At 50.2% G+C, this 17,082-nt stretch overlaps 1 protein-coding gene and 1 long non-coding RNA gene across 6 annotated transcripts; one reads left to right on the forward strand and one right to left on the reverse strand.

Moving 5' to 3' along the window:
- Window positions 1-297: 297 nt before the first annotated feature.
- LOC145723733 (uncharacterized) lies at window positions 298-4,133 on the reverse strand. Its single transcript, XR_014148993.1, has 3 exons — window positions 4,069-4,133; window positions 2,160-2,215; window positions 298-1,523 (listed from the first exon to the last, which is right to left on the reverse strand). It is a non-coding gene; the product is annotated as an uncharacterized LOC145723733 (long non-coding RNA).
- A 3,952-nt stretch (window positions 4,134-8,085) lies between these two features.
- Window positions 8,086-14,346, forward strand: TMEM18 (transmembrane protein 18). 5 transcript variants are annotated; one of them, XM_081797264.1, is made up of 6 exons: window positions 8,135-8,290; window positions 9,505-9,625; window positions 11,271-11,325; window positions 12,179-12,405; window positions 13,903-13,996; window positions 14,083-14,129. In XM_081797264.1, exons 1-5 carry the CDS (start codon window positions 8,234-8,236, stop codon window positions 13,953-13,955), a joined length of 513 nt encoding a protein of 170 aa, XP_081653390.1. In that variant the 5' UTR covers window positions 8,135-8,233; the 3' UTR covers window positions 13,956-13,996; window positions 14,083-14,129. The 5 variants fall into 5 exon arrangements, with proteins under 5 accessions (XP_081653392.1, XP_081653394.1, XP_081653390.1 ...); XM_081797267.1 differs by having other exon boundaries at window positions 8,138-8,290; window positions 12,230-12,405; XM_006737961.3 differs by lacking the exon at window positions 12,179-12,405 and having other exon boundaries at window positions 8,150-8,290; window positions 14,083-14,346.
- The last annotated feature ends 2,736 nt before the right edge of the window (window positions 14,347-17,082 follow it).

Genomic DNA, 17,082 nt, shown 5'->3' on the forward strand with positions numbered 1-17,082 from the left:
GATGAAAATGCACAATTGCACCATCATGCCAAGAGGGAGCTGATGCCTCAGGAGATTGGGCTGTTGTCTGACATCTGTCCTCTGCCATCGACTGTGGTGTTGCTGTTTCTTCTAGCCCTACAACATACGGACCTGGGCTCCCCGAGGAGGGAGGCAGACCCTTCATGGCTACACCCATGAATCCACAAAACTGCCCTTGTGTTCTCACAGCTTGTGACCTGCTTGCCGGTAGCTTCTGTCTTTAGTTAAAGAAAGTACTAAATACTCGCTGCAAGATTTTTAAATGATCATGAAATATTTAATAAGGAGATCTTAATACAAAAATTATGGAAATGAAATTCAAATTATATTCAAATATCAAAATCAAAGCCAAATAAGAAATGTAATAGTCTCTTTAAAATTTCAAATTCGAATACAATTATTTCTAAGCTTTTATTTTTTTAAAATTTTTTTATTGTTATGTTAATCACCATACATTATCTAAGCTTTTATTTAAAGAAATAAATTGATATCTACTTAGTCTTCAATCTGCACTCCTACTATCTGACTTCGTATCTCCGTTCTCCACATTCTACCGTGCTTTTTGTTTCTCTACCCGATGTGTGGATGGTTATGACCAGAACATTTCCCCAGCTACTTGGATCACTCAAAGCAAAGATCAGGGTTACTTTGTGTCTCTCTCCCCACATTAACTGCAGTGTCTTACATCGATATATAGGGTATGAGTGATTTTCTCCGTTTCACGGAGATCGGTCCCGCCTTCTTTCAAGGTCTGTATACACGGAGTTTCCCCTTAAATCAATTACTTCTTGTTTTCTTTCTTGGGTTAAATTCTATTAACAGAACAGTGTTTTTAAATTTTGTTCCTTTCTTCCTTCTGAAAACGGCATTCAAGACTTGCTCTGAAAATGAGGAAAACAGTTCAGCCGGAAGAATGTTTGAAGACTCACAGAGCAGTTTGTGAATATTGGTGAATATTTCATAATTGTGCAAAAGGAAAGCGTGTGTTTCTCCTCATATCAACATTAGGTTAACTCGAATGCCATGGATCAAGCTCTGTATAAATGCTACAGAAATGTTCTGTTTCCCCTTTCTCTTTCTTCTTCCTACCATCACCTAAGAAGTAAAGCCCTCGAGGCTGATTTTCTATCCAGGGATGCGGCATGACATTATTAGCCCTCAGTTTACCCTGGAGCTCTAAGTCAGACCTGAAGCAACCTTGGACAACCTTGGCCATGTCTCCACCGCAGATTGGGCAGGAAAGAAAGAAAGTAACCCTGGAGAAAGGCATCTGAGAATTGTAAGTGCAGCTTTGTTTCAGGTGCTGGCAGATCCAACCGGGAGGACAAGGAGCCGTGGGTGGAATCCTGTCACGCGGATGGTGGCTGGTAGTCTCCTCAGGAGAGCTGATGACACAGCCGAGAGACCCAAACCGCAAAGGAGATGGGCCAATACCAAATAACACTCCACCAGGGCGGCACGTTAAGTTCCCGTATTTGCTTTACTGATGATGCTCATTAGTCCTGTGTAGAAAAAACACACTTGAGAACAAAATAAAATAAAATTTGCACACAGGGTCCTCTGATACAGTGTGATAGCTTGGTGCATCCAAAGGGAAAGCTTTCAGTGGACTCCCCCACCCGCTGTACGGGACGCAACAGCGATTATTTATAAAATGAGCAAACTGATCTGGTCTCCAAGCTCCACAAAGCTGTAAAATTCTCTAAACATATTGTATTTTAAATAACATGTTAAGAAGGATAAGCTTTAGGGGCACCTGGGTGGCTCAGTTGGTTAAGCGACTGCCTTCGGCTCAGGTCATGATCCTGGAGTCCCAGGATCGAGTCCCACATCGGGCTCCCTGCTCAGCGGGGAGCCTGCTTCTCCCTCTGACCCTCCCCCCTCTCATGTGCTCTCTCATTCTCTCTCTCTCAAATAAATAAATAAAATCTTAAAAAAAAAAAAAGAAGGATAAGCTTTAAGAGTGGCTCTGCTTTGTGAGATACAAAACTAAAAAAATGAGATTAAGATGTTCAGGATATTCTGGAGACCTTTTTATGTCCGTTTTTTTCTTTATTTTTTCTACACCTTCTAAGTTTTTGCAGGAATATTTCTCCTAAAAGTGGTCAATGTTGTAAGTCATACTTTATTTAACTCACTGAATTAGTGGATCTTTCCAAATCCTCTGTTGTATTCTGCTGTGGCCCACAGGGTTCTGGAGCTCAAAGCCTGCACATGCATGTTTCTGGCAGGCAGTTAAATTCTTAGGAAAAGTAAGCCGTGTTTATTCCCAAACAAGTTCATAACTTAACTGAATTAGATCTGAATATTCATAAATAAGAGGGAGAATCGTGGGGTCTTATGAGAAAGGAGGCACAGAAGAGGATGGAGCGGGGCTTGTCTCTGAATATTTAGGACCAGGGTGGTCCTTGGTTTTAGCCCCCGTCTCTCCACCTTGTGGGAATGGAAGTGTTTTGGGGGGGTGGGCCGTCAACTTTCATGGTTTTCTGGGACCACACAGCTCAGGAAAAGTTAAGTGTCATCAGTGGTGTCGATGGGCAGAGAGAGAGGAGTTTAAGGTTTTGCTTCAAGTTATTAGAAATCACTTACTCAGCTATGAGCCCCTGCAAATTCCCTCGAGGTGAATAAAAAGAGCCCTAAGTATTTACAACACAATCTTATGCTGCTAATGTTCCTGTTCTCAAAGCTAATGGAAGCCAATTATTTTAGAGTAGGCATAATGCTAGTATATCATGAACAAATGTGCATATCTCAAACAGTTCTTATATACAGTGATTGTAAACCTGTCACCATTTTACAACAACCATTTTAATAAAGTGTGTTACACTTTATTATACAATAATAAAGATTCATTGTTAAAAGTTAAAATAGAGAAAATTATTTAAAAGTCCACCTAAATAGACAGCGCAGAAATGGACCCTCAACTCTATGGTCACCTAATCTTCAACAAAACAGGAAAGAACATCCAATGGAAAAAAGACAGTCTCTTCAATAAATGGTGTTGGGAAAATTGGACAGCCACATGCAGAAGAATAAACTTGACCATTCTCTTACACCACACACAAAGATAAACTCAAAATGGATGAAATATCTAAATGTGAGACAGGAAATCCTGTCTCACATCAAAATCCTAGAGGAGAACACAGGCAGCAACCACTTCGACCTCGGACACAGCAACTTCTTGCAAGACACGTCTCTAAAGGCAAGGGAAACAAAGGTAAAAATGAACTTTTGGAGCTTCATCAAGATAAAAACCTGCACAGCAAAGGAAACAGTCAACAAAACCAAAAACAACTGACAGAATGGGAGAAGATATTTGCAAATGACATTACAGACAAAGGGCTGGTATGAAAGATCTATGAAGAACTGATCAAACTCAACACCCAAAAAACAAATAATCCAGTCAAGAAATGGGCAGAAGACATGACAAGACAATTCTCCAAAGAAGTCATACAAATGGCCAATAGACACAGAAAAAAATGCTCCACATCACTTGTCAGGGAAATACAAATCAAAACCACATTGAGATACCACCTCACACCAGTCAGAATGGCTAAAATTCACAAGTCAGGAAACAACAGATGTTGGTGAGGTTGCAGAGAAAGGGGAACCCTCCTACACTGTTGGTGGGAATGCAAGCTGGTGCAGCCACTCTGGAAAACAGTGTGGAGGTTCCTCAAGATTTTAAAAATAGAGCTACCCTATGACCCAGTGATTGCACTAGTGGGTATTTACCCCAAAGACACAGATGTAGTGAAAGAAGGGCCACATGCACCCCAATGTTCATAGCAGCAATGCCCACAATAGCCAAACTGTGGAAAGAGCCGAGATGCCCTTCAACAGACGAATGGATAAAGAAGATGTGGTCCATATATACAATGGAATATTACTCAGCCATCACAAAGGATGAATACCCAACTTTTACATCAACATGGATGGGACTGGAGGAGATTATGCTAAATGAAATAAGTCAAGCAGAGAAGTCAATTATCATATGGTTTCACTTATTTGTGGAACATAAGGAATAGCGTGGAGGACCACAGGGACAGGGAGGGAAAACTAGATGGGAAGAAATCAGAGAGGGAGACAAACCATGAGGGACTCTTGACTCTGGGAAACAAACTAAGGGTTCCTAGAGGGGAGGGGGTGGGGAGATGGGGTAACTGGGTGATGGGCATTAAGAAGGTCACGTGATGTAATGAGCACTGGGTGTTATGCACAACAGATAAATCATTTAACACTGCATCTGAAACTAATGATTTACTATATGTTAGCTAACTGAATTTAAATTAAAATAAATAAATAAATAAAAGCCTACCTAAAAATATCTATTGGCAAAGGAAAATCACCATCCTTGTATTTGTGTTAATTACATGATAGTGGGTCACATAGGCTTTGGTTTCTTTCAACGTCATTGTGTTCTAGTATTATATACTACATATGTATTTTATTTTATTTTTTATTTTTTATTTTTTTTAAAGATTTTATTTATTTATTTGAAGAGACACAGCGAGAGAGGGAACACAAGCAGGGGGAGTGGCAGAGGGAGAAGCAGGCTTCCCGCCGAGCAGGGAGCCCGATGTGGGGCTCGATCCCAGGACCCTGGGATCACGACCTGAGCCGAAGGCAGACGCTTAACGACTGAGCCACCCAGGCGCCCTACATATGTATTTTAAATCCTACCTTTTTAACGTTAAAAGCAAAGCATCCCCAGGCACACTGGTGGTAAAGGAGGAGAGTGCGGTCCACGCCCTGCACTCAACCAGTTTTGAGCGAACAACTGTCACCAGTGAGTCGCACGCTGCCATATCCGAGTATCCAAACTGCTTGGAATATTCTCAAAAGTTTCTGCAGTTAAAAAAAGATATGCATAAAAACGTAATTATATAGCAGAATGCAAATGGACAGTTGGAAGCAAAGTTGTGATGAGGTATTATCCCACTTAAACAAAGCTGTATTATTACTGCAAACAGCCACAACACTTAGGAAATAAACCATTAAAAATGTTTGGAGCAATTATGCCGAGCAAACTCATGGTTGCAGAATCCAGTGCTTTGCATTGTGTTGGCAAGGATAGTGTAGACACTCATGGGCTCTGGGCAAGGAATGCACGTGGGGACAGGGTGTCACCACAGGGGCCAGCCACTGCAGTGGCCCTGGGGCCGTGGCCCGACAGGAGACTGAAGTGACTTAGCAGAAGGTCCCAGAAAGAAGGTAGTTTGTGATTACCCAGGTGTTGTATCTTAGGGAGGACATATGCCTGCACATGGTGTCTCCTCCCTGAATGACAACTGATGCCCACATAGTCGAGACCCTACTGAGGCCTCTCTCTTTCCCAACCATCATGCTCAGAACCCCTTCCCACTCTCCTAAGGTGATGCCACACTCCTGAGCAAGTGCCCTTAGTTACAGCGGCTGTCTCCTCTTGCACCACCATTGTCCATTGATGGTGTCCCCCAAAGGATAAGCCATGATCCCCGCTCCTGCGAATGTGATCCCCTGGAAACAGGGTGGATGAAGTCACCCTAGAGTGGGTGGCCTTAGCCCAGTGACTGTGTCCTGAGCGGAAGAGAAGGCCGACCAAGGAGGGGCAGGACTGCAGGCCAGAGACTGGCCTGATGCCGCCAGGATCCAAGGACCCCCATGGGTGTCCTGCACCAGACGCTGTAGGAGGGCAGGAAGGACCCTGCCAGAGCCTGGAGAGGGAGCGTGGCCCTGTGGCACCTTGATTTTGGACTTCTAGCCCCACAGCCAAGAGGGAAGAGACTGCTACTGTTGTAGGAGGTATTTAGGCGCCACGGGCAATGTCTTCAACTCCTTCCTGCCCAGAGTCTAGAAGTTTTTCTCTGTGTGGTCATTGTACAGCTGTCTAGTATTATACACTATATGAGTATTTTATGTCCTCCATGTGCTGAGAATGTAGAATAGGCAGACAGCTAAGATGGGTTAATGCCCTGGAGAGGCTCAGTCAGAGAGAGAGACAGAAGCAAACCACCTAAAGCAGCACAAGGCCTTGTGTGCTGTGACCCACGTAGCCACCACTTCTGTGAGCACTGAGGTAGGGGGACATTCATGGACTACGGAAAATACAAAGTGAAGGGGCACTTGTGGTCAGTTGGTTGGGTGTTGGACTCTTGGTTTCGGCCCAGGTCCTGGTCTCAGGGTCCTGAGATCTGGCCGCATCACTGGGCTCCAGCACTCAGGGGGAGTCTGCTTGAGATTCTCTCTCTCTGCCCCTCCCCCTGCTCGTGCTCTCTCTCTCAAATAAATAATCTTTTCTTTTTTTAAAATAGAAAATATAAAATGAAGATACTAAATTTGTTGATTTAATCTATAAAACGTTTTTTATCCATAATTATGTTTTCACAAGCACATTTTTAAATGACTGCAATTTTGCAACAGCAATCTATGAGAGTCAAAAATAACAGATTTGACTTTCCCATGATGCTCAGAAAAAATTACTTCTCCATCTAAAATTAAAACCTCTCAATTCAACAACAGAACGCTCGAAAATTCATTTTGTTGCAGGCACGGAAAGAGGTGTTAAGGCTCCACAAGCGGGACCCGAGACCAGGGGTGCTGCCACCTGCTGGCGCCTGATTGAAACTCGAGTGGACCCGGTCCACTCCGCGGCCGACCCAGCGCCGCCCCGCAGCATCCCCTGGCGGTCGGGGGCCGCTGGGGGGCAAGGTCACCTCCTGGGGAGATGTAGCCCCAGACCGGGAACAGCAGCTGTGTTAAACACACGATTACGGATCCACCTCCAGGGTCAGGTGCAGGGAAGGCTGTATGCGCCTGACCATGGGCAACATTAAACTGTGTCTGAAACGTGCAAGGAGACAAAAAGGGTCACAGTGGCACGGGGCGGAGACGCCAGAAGCATGATCAGGAAGTGTTCAAAGCGGGGCGGGACTCGGCCCAGCGGGTGTTTTCCGAGGTCCCCAGGCGGGGCAGAAGGCACGGGCAGGGGGCGGCGGGGCCGCGCCGTGGTCCCTGAAGATGCAGACCCGAGGCACCTTGAGGCCAGACCCGCGGGACCCGCCCCACCACCCGACGCCGTTTCGGACCCCGGGGCAGCCCCGCAGGGCTGAATTTTTGTTTGATTCCGCAGGTCAGGAATACCACCTGCCGAGAAGCCATTCCTCCGACCTTTCGGCTCAGCTTTGCTCAGCGCCAAGCGCCCCGGGGCGGGGTTCCCTCCTCAGCGCGCGCCCTGCCTCCACCCCACCCGGACGGCGGGGGCTGTCTGCCCGCGGCTGTCGGGCCCTGCGGGGCCGTGTCGGCCTCCTGTGAGAGCCCACAGGTGGCCGCACACACCTTTGTCACCTGCCCCTGCTAGGGCGCGCCCTGCGCTCATTTTCGTGTCCCGAGCCACTTCCTGAGGCACAGGATTCGGGACACCCTGAGCGACGAGCAGCGATCTGCATGCACGTCCAGGCTGGGGCTGGGGAGAGCATCCTGAGACCCTAATCTCAACGGAGGTCCCCGGCCGGCGGGACCCTCACCCCCTGTGCCTGTGGCGCAGAACTTCAGGCCCCGCCCCCGGTGTACTCAGACCGCATTACGTACAACCCCAGGTGATGGGCACCCACAGGCTCTTTGCCAGAAAAAGTGCGTCCCTCCCAGGCCCTGGATGGCCCTGGAGCGCGGACACTGTCCCCTCCGTCCCCCGGGAGGGCGGACACTGTCTCCCCCTGCTCCCTGGGGTCCAGGAGTGCGGTCACTGCCCTCTCGGCCCGCCGGGAGCGCGGACCCTGTCCCCTCGGACCCCCGGCCACTTGTCCCCCTCGGGCCCCTGGGAGGGCGGACCCTGTCCCCTTTGGTCCGCCGGGAGCGCGGTCACTGTCCCCCTCGGTCATCCGGGGTTGGCGTCGGAAGCAGGCAGGGACGCCCAACCGCCCCTAGTTCTCCAGAGCGCCACCCGGCTGCGGTAGAACTAGAGACACTCTCACCCTCCCTCCTCCCCCGGCCGGGATGGGAAGACAATCCGAAAACTACTTTCAGTTTCATTATTAGACGTATTTTTAAAATACCGCGAGATGTGGACCTGATACCGGGCCCACAGGGAGATAACGCGAGATGTCTGGGCCTAAGCGGGTTTCGCGACAAGTGGAAATCCCGCGAGAGGCGACGCCGGAGGCGTTCCCTGTGTTATCCAACTGGGGCGGGGATGGCAAGACGGTGGTGGTGAGGGTGGGCTTTGCCAGGGACGATGCCGTCCGCCTTCTCAGTCAGCTCTCTCCCTGTCAGCATTCCTGCCGTGATCACGGTAACTTGCTGCCTTCTTGACCTCCCGTTCGGGCGACGGTAGTTGGGGCCAGTCAGGGTTTGCCCGCATCCGCTATCGATACCAACTACACCGGATGGGGCGTGGGGGCGGGGCTTGGCGGTGGGCGGGACGCTCGTGGGCGGGGCTTGGCGGTGGGCGGGACGCTCCTGGGCAGGGCTAGTCGGGATGCTGGGGCGGGTCTGGGCTGTGTGGACCGACCGCGGCGGTCGTGGGGCGGCGTGAACTTCCGGTGCTGCCCTCGCGCTGTCCACGCCCTCTCCTCCGCCTTGCTCTCGTCTCCTCTGCACGTTGTTGGGGACAGGTAGTCGTGGGTAGTTTACCGTGCTGAGGCGTGCAGGAGCGGCAGGGGACACCTAGAGAGTCCAGAGGGCTCTGCGGGACCCCGAGGCAGGTCCCGCCTCCTCTGCTGGAGAGAAGTGAAGGGCAGGGCTTGGGTGTGAGTTTGCATTGGGAATCTGAGCTTGTGGAAGGAACCTGAGCATTTTGGGGGGAATCTGAGCATCTGGGGGGATCCGAGCGTTTTTGTGGGGAGATTTGAGCATCTGGCTGGGGGTGGAATCTGAGCCTATGGGGATGGGAATCCGAGCATCTGAAGAGGGGAATATGAGCATCTGGGGGCGGATTTGAGCATCTCTAGGGGGACCTGAGCATCTGGGGGTGCAGACATGCCCACCGTAAAGTGCAGGAGACACAACATCTTGGTACTATTTGGAAGGTTGCTAGAAAGGTTGGGGAAAATAAAATCTGGCAAATTGGGATTCCTCCGATTTCCCAAGGCCTTAAGTGTTAGTCTAAAGTGTTTTAAGTCTTGGAGTAACCAAGTGCATCCCCTGAATGAGACACTTAACTTCCTCCTAAATCATGGGATGATGATCCTTAGAAACCTTAAAAACACAATTCTGTTCAGTAAACAGAAGGGGCAAGTCCATGGTGCAGTCAGTTCTGTGTGCACAAACATCAAACTAGTGACGTTTCTCTTTAAAATCCCTGGACCGCGGTTGCAGTGTAGAGGGTTCCCGTTTCCCTCCTCCCCCTTCCTTCTCCAACACCTGTTTCTGTGAGGCCTTGGGGAAGGGCTCTGGATGCTCAGGAGTGAGGGACCACTGCCCTCCCTGACCCAGGAGTCGTGAAGCCTGGCCCCCGTTTGAGTTGACGACCATGAGATGATGAGTTTCAAGCGGTGTGTCTTACAGCAGACAGACTGGACCGAGCCCTGGCTCATAGGGCTGGCAGTCTTCCACATACTGTGCCTGCTGCTCACATGTCTGTCATCCCAGAGGTACGAAGTACAGGTTGGACATTTCCTGTGCTTAGGTGAGTAGAATAAACAACAGTTCTGTGACTTCAGTTGCTGTGTGATATGGCCAGGTGCCAGGCGGCATCTCAGTGAGAGCTTGTCTTAGGAAAGAGGGAGGCAATGAGTTTGTGTTGCACAAGTATTCCCGTACAGCAGGTGATGGAGAGAGTTGCCACTTCCTGCCTGCCCCTGAGGGCTGTGGTCAGGCGTGTACTAAGGAGCGTCAGGGGTACACCTCCCTAGCCTCAAAGAGCTTAGTTGGGCAACACCAGCGTTCATGAAGTCATTTCAGACATAGTTGTGTTGCTCTCAACTGTGATAAGTACAAGGCAGCAAAAAGAGGAGCAGCCGGAAGCACTGTGAAGGGGCCCTGTTCAAGTTGTGCAGGAACACTTAAACTGGGGTGTGCAGGGCGTGCGGGCGCGAGCCATGCAGCATGTGTGTACTGGGGGGGCCAGGATGAGCACTCCCTGCAGCGAGCATGGTGTGTGCTCAGAGAAAGGCGACGGCCTTATCAGTGAGCTGGCAGGTTAGAAACAGTTTGTAAACTTAACTCTGTGGGTTTGTTATTTTCGAGGGTGAAGAGAGGGCTGACTTTGCACACTTGGGACAGTAAGTAGGTGATGTTCTACATGTGTGCACATATTCTATGATTCATGTAACTCTCAGGCCAGCACGATTGATTTTGTTCAGTGCAGCATCATTTGCCGCACTTTTATGGATGAAACAGGGAGAGGTTCCCTAACCCCCAGGTCACTCAGCCCCCCGGGTGGCTCAGCCGAGACTCATGACACTGTCACCTGGGGAGGAGCGCCTGGCAGAGATGGTGCTGTTCTGCTCCACGCCTTCTGTGTCTCAGCCTGTCTTTTCCTCTCTTCTCTGTCTCTCTTCTTTGGCTTTGTTGATGTGCCTCCTTGGGCCCTTCATGGAGGAAGGAGTCAAGACATTGCAAAGCCCAGTGTAATCTGTTCTGTGATTTTGGTCAAGGACAGGAAGGTTCGCACATTTTAACTTCCCCGAGAAATGAAAGCATCGGGCTTTCACGGCAGCACTTTGCCGTGACCCGCTGTGTCCAGTTGTTCTGCAGGTCGGTGTATGCAGCACGCAGTAGTAAGCAGGCTCTAGGTCAGGGTTGGAACAGCTGCCTGCTTCTGACTCTGGGCTCCAGGAGGGCTGTGGCCGCCAGGACCGCTGGGCAGGTGTCACGAGTGTCCCTGGGGGGTGCAAGCGTGAGAGAGGAAAGCAGGTCGCTTCAAGCACCGGGTCTCACAGCTCCGGCCGTGTTCTGTGTGGCGTCTCGAACGAGGGAACCGTGACTGGGTCAGGTAGGAGCTCAGGCAGAGTAGCATGCGTGTGTGCACTGGGTTTTCAGGCACCAGACCTGGATGCTCCGCAGCTTTGCACTGTTTGACTGAGACCATCGAGGCTTTCATGTGTCTTGACCTTCCTCATTTTTTTTCCGTTAAAGGAATGTGTTCTGTAATTTTAAAATTCTCCAATTTTGACCTCACACTTTACCTAAAATAGAAGTTACATTTCTCATCAAAGTTTTGCTATTCTGTGGTATTTATGTTAAACATATTGCAAAAAGAATATGTATAATTCTGTAATGATGAATAATCAGTCATCCAAATCCTGACACGTGGTTTCTCTCTTTTCCAGTAATTTTAGTGTATTGTGCTGAATATATCAACGAAGTAGCAGCAATGAACTGGAGGTAGGCCAGCGCTCTGCTCATTTTGACCATAGTCAGGAACCACACTCTAGAGTGGTTTGTCCAATGGGAGCATTGCATGCAGACCGCGGGAGTCAGAGAAGCGGGAGAAGACCGGTTGCTGGAGCCCCGGGGAGGCCAGGGGCCTCTGCACTGATAGCTTTAGGTTTGAGGAACGAACAGCTTGTCGGCTCTCTTAGGGTTGGAAGATCAGTTAACAGAGTTCACGACAGCGTGAGAGAGTTCAGGGGGCTTTTGTAAAGGAGCTCTAGCTGCAGAGTAAAGAAAGTGGCATTTTAGAGAGAACGCGGTCCACGTGTGATCAGGGCTGCGGATGGTGTGCTGCGAGACCTCGGCCCTCCCTGGAGCTGCCAAGTCCTCTTGAGGCCTCCGAGCATCGTCCCCCAGAGACCCAGGGCCGCCTTCCTTAGATAGCACCTCCACCCCCATGCCTGTGGCCTTGATCGCTCAGGCAGCCCTGGAGCACCGTCACCACCGTGTCCAGCATCCCCGCCCTCTGCTTGTCCTCTGCCCCCGTTTCCAGCTCTCACTTCGTCCTGCTCGAGTGTCAGGCCCTGCCCCTGGTTACAGCTCCGCACCCACATCCACACATGTGCGCTGGACACGCTGTGCCCACTGACAGGGCTTCGTCTGTGACCCTCAGCCTTGTGCATCAGCTGGGACCCTTGCACGTGTGTCGACGCAGGTTTCAAACAATGCTCCACAGCCAGTATCTGGCCCACTAACTGTTTTTATACGACCTGTGAGCTTGAAATGGTTCTGACATTTCTAAGCGCTGAAATGTTTATTGCTCTTAAATGTAAAGAAAAAAGAAAAACTTCTAGTCTCTGAGTAGGAAGGAGTTGAAGACATTGCCCTCGGAGCCTAAATATCTGGCCGTGTCCAGGAGGCTGCTGAATGCTGCGCGAGATGGTGTGCAGTCCCGCCCCGGCGGGCAACACCTGCTCATGCTCCACCCCCCGGGCCTCCTTGCTCGGCCAGGTACTGAGGACACGGAAGAAGCCAGACTGCACGAGCCCTTCCTCGCTCTGCCTGTCCGCCACGCTGCTCTGCGCTTCCGGGGTACGGCTGTGGCCCTGACGCCTCCTCCCCTGCGTCCTGGCTGTTCCCTTCTGAACCTGTCTCCTCAGCTGGGCACACTGACAAGGCACCCACTTATCGTGGGAAGGGCCCCGTGGCCTCCCCCATCAGGATCCTTCACGAGGAGACTTGAACGGGGGTCACTGTCCCTGGGGCCCGCACCCCACCTTGGAGCAGGAACGCTTTTGTCCGTGACAACGTGGTCTGCGTGGGGCCCGGCCCACAGTTAGTCTCCGTCTGTGGGTTACTTGGCCTCGACTCTCTGCCCCCTGAAACCACCAGCTCCCTGGTTTCCAGGACACCGTGCCGCCAGCTTCCTCGTCCAGCTCTTTGTGGTTTCCTCCCTCTGCCTCGCCACCGGGCCGTCTAAGCACCAGGACAGTACCTCTCCCCCAGCCCCCTTCCAGAGCTGTCCCCAAGGCACTCTGCCCCGTCTTGGCATTGGCAGCTTCTCCTCCTGATGACTTAGGCCGGAGACGTCTCTCATCACATGGAGATTCCCCAGGAGTTCCTTGGCCTTTGAAACACCATGAGTGTGGCTCTGTCCACTGCCACCGGTGCCTGCCCTCACTCGGGTGACAGCGCCACCTCCCGAGCCGGGCCCTGCTTCCCCGGGTCCCAGCCCCTCTGGGTCCTTGACCAGGCAGCGAGCGGCCTCAGCGTGGCCACGGCTCAGTCTCAGCCGCTGCTCCTGGCTTCACACACACGGAGCGTCGGGAGCCTTCCTGCAGTCCACGCCCAAATCTGCACCCTCCCGCTTCGTTTCTCTCCAGAACATCAGTCATGACGTGTGTTTTGACTTGATGATCTGAACCCCTTCCCCTGTAGCGTAAGCTCTAAGCATGGCTTGTCTTGCCGGTTCACAGCCACTGGCTCCTGGTCAGGGAGCTGATGAATTGTGGGGTACTTCATCAGTGCTGGATCTGCACGTTCCAGTGCTGGCCGCAGAGGGATGCCTAAATCGGCCGGCCTCTGCCATTTACTGGCCCTGCCTTCGGGCAGCTTGAATGACCCAGTGTCCCTGAGCCTCCCCTTGTATGAAAGCAGCGGGCAGGTGAGAGTTCACCCAGGCGGAGTGCTGGCTCTGTACCCGTCTCGGACTAGCTCGGGACCTGATGGCCCGTAGAAGCCTGGGAGCTGTTACTGTTGGAGCACGTTCCAGTGGGTGTCCGATCGCTGTTAACCAGAGTGCGCAAGTGTTTCCTTCGGCCCAGAACACCCTCGGGTTGATTGCTTTTACTCCCGCCACCATCTACCCGGGGCCCTGGGTCCCGGCCTTCTTCGCTGTGGGACTGACTGTGCGCTCCTGACGGGGGCAGTGTGGGCAGGCTGCTGAATGAGCTGCGGGTGGGTTCGGTCGCGGGGCCGGCGGAGGTGCCCTTGTTGACCTACGAGCTGTCCAGAAGCCTCATGTTAGAGAATAGCAGTAACGACGTTGTTTTGTTATGCCAAGTAATTTTTGATTTTTTCCTAAAACAGGTTATTTTCAAAATACCAGTATTTCGATTCACGGGGGATGTTCATTTCCATAGTGTTTTCGGCACCACTGCTGCTCAACGCCATGATCATTGTGGTATGTGTGTTAAAGCCTCTGGGTTCTAGTTCTCTTTCTGTGTGTGCTTCCCACTTCTAAACACGTCTCACAATGGTTGTTTTCAGATTATGTGGGTCCGAAAGACTTTGGATGTGATGGCTGACCTGAAAACCCTACAGGAGAAGAGAAGAGAAAGGAAAAGAAAAGAAGAGTGATGCCGGAACGGTTGTGGTGGTTTTCTTGGCGGAATTCGGTTTTCCTCCGTGTCGTCGTTTGTGGGCTTCCTTATTAGCGCCCACTCATGTCTGTACGGAGCATTCGCGCCATCGAGCACACCTTACAATTGCTCTTCAAAATAAATGCTACTGTCCGTGTGAGTGTTTGTTCAACCTGGGTCTGTGTAGGATGTTTAGTGTCTTCCTGGTGAAAGTGTATAAATCGGTGGTGTCTGTGCAGAGCTCTCCCTAATTTGCTGAGTTGTTCATGTCATCTGTGTGGTTACTGGTAATTAAAAAGCGTTCAAGCAGTGTGATAACTTGGAACCAAATGATAAACAATGCTGTCCATGCGTAGGCACCATCACCCCCTGCACGCTGTACTTCCGGGGCCGTGGACACCGGTGGCCGTCCATGTGGCATGTGGCCAAGTCGGTGACATTCTGGGTTGTCCCTGGAGGGCTGCAGCCCAGGGATGCTGCTGGGCTTCCTGCGGTGACCAGGGCAGCACCTGCGCTAGAGACGATGTGACCCAGAACCTTAGCAGTGCTGAGGTTGAGAAGGCCTGGGCCAGAGCCGCCTTACATGAGACCCTGGGAGCAGAGTCCTGAGAAGACACGCACTTCTGAGCGCAGGGAGCCAAGTCCCAGGAGGAACGCCGCACAATCGGCCCTTGGACAGAGGAAGCTTGCAGCTCCTTTGGGTTCTCACAGTAGTTACAAGTGTTACGGTACGAAGGCCTTGAAGTCCGGATTCCATGGAGAGTATGTGAATGAGCCCATTGAGCGAGTTTTTCAGGATGTAAGATTATAAATAGAAAGTGTTGCAACTAATAGGTTTTTATAACAAGTAGCAAGATTATATTCCTTTCTAGATTTCACTTTTTTAAAAATAAATTAGGGTGCTCAGGAACATGCTATGAATTTTATTAGAACAGGTCTGCTCTCACTCTGTAGTGTCCACTTTCCAGGCCCATGCTCCTGGTTCTGTCCAGTGTGGACCTAGCTGGAGGACCACAGGTGAGTAGAGACCCAGGTGTTTAAAAGTGCAGTGTTCAATAAAGGGAATGCTGCTGGCTCTCGATGTGGGCTTGAAAAAAAATAGTTTGTGAGGGGTTGTCTAAATTTTAACAAGATTGTTATTCCCAAGTGAAACATATTCTTCAAATTTCAAAAAAAAAAATGTCCTTATGAAAGCATTTATATTTAGCAACTTAAGAGGTGACACTTTGAAAGATTCTGAAATTCAGTCTTGAAATACGGATATATAATGTTTTCATGGACAGTCATGGACTTTTAGTAGAGAAATGATTTCCTGAATTCTGACAGTTTTATAAGTGAGTTGATAGAATCTTCTAGATAGATCCAGTGTTTTTACCCTGATGTGTTTTCCAGTTCCTTCTTGATACATTATCTTTTCTATTGAACATAAGAAATGACTTAAAAGTAGCATTCTGTGTTCTGTCCGATCTTCAGTCTGTTGTGCCTGCAGCCTGTGCGTGGAAGTCCCCCGTCAGATGTGGACTGGGGCCGTGGCTCCCGAGGACCTCCCACGTCATGGCCCCGGGCCCAGGGGAGGAACCACGTGAGCACACGCGAGGCAGAGGGCAGGTGCAGGACGAGCTTGTTGCCCTGGCCTGTGGCGGGAGGGGCCGCAGTGGACGTAAGGAGGCCACGCTACGTTTTCACTATCCGTCATATTTGGACCGTCACAGTACAGAGCCGTCTGAATTTCCTAGTGTAATAGCATCCTTACTTGGCCTCTACGCTGTGGAAATGTGACGGGGCCTTTTTGTCCTTCCACTTGCATGTGTGTAATTTTGAGGGGGGCAGTTGTACTTTGTTTTCACACACACAAAAACACCTTATTTTTTACCCGTCTCGTAAGTTCATATTCAGTGGCTTGAATTGCAGTGTGAACAAGTAAGTGTCTTTCACGCTGAGGAAGATTTCGAACCAAACTGGTCGGCAGAGAGTTGAGCAGCATGAAGCGTGCTGACTGGATCTGAGTTAGGAGGGTGGGGGTGTGTGCAGGGAAAGGTCCAGAGGGCGTCTCCCTGGCTGTCCAAGTGAAGCAGACGTTTATTTACAGAAAGACAAGGAGATTTACGATAAAAACACACTGTAGTAGTCCAAATCTGTGGCACCTTCAATTTCTTGATTGCTGTGAAATAAAATATATATTTGCATTTTCGCCCAAAGTTGTACATTTGCCTTGACTTTTGTGTACTCGACGCAGGAGCTCCCAGATGTTGGCTCCACTGGTGGGGCAGCTTCATCCTGCACTTGCTGTTGAGTTTCACAAACCCAGAAATTCAGTTTTGTCAGAAAATCAGTGCAGGCACAAGACGTGCGTCAAGTAAGAAAGCAACATATAAACCTGCATTAATTTATTGACAGAGTGGCAAGGACATGGTGATACATTCTCACCCTTTATTAAAAAATTCAGAGTTAACAAAATTAATTGAGTACTACTGAGTAGGGATTTAGAATAAGGAATTTCAGTGGAAATGACACTTAACCACAGACAAGGAGCTTTGGTGATCCAAGCCACCTGCTGGCCCCTGCAGCTGTTCTGTCCTTTGGGAAAGTACTTCCTGTCTGGAACATCCTTCTTTGACCACGTTTTAGAGAACACGCTTTCAGTGCCTCTGGCATCACTAGGTATGGAAAAAATGGGAAGCAGTGGCAAGCCTTATTAACCCTCAAAACAGTAAGGACAAATGGTCTTTTATTTTTTAAGATTTACTTCTTTATTAGAGAGGATCCCAGGCAGGTTCCATGCCTGATGTGGGGCTCGATCTCACGACCCTGAGATCATGACCTGAGCCAAAACCAGGAGTTGGACGTGTAACCGACTGAGCCTCCCCGCGGCCCCAGGACAGAGGATCTCAGCAGACCTCAGCAAACC

The sequence above is a fragment of the Leptonychotes weddellii genome, chromosome 10 (genome assembly GCF_054177405.1).
Source record: "Leptonychotes weddellii isolate Sample4059 chromosome 10, ASM5417740v2, whole genome shotgun sequence".
NCBI lineage: Eukaryota > Metazoa > Chordata > Mammalia > Carnivora > Phocidae > Leptonychotes > Leptonychotes weddellii.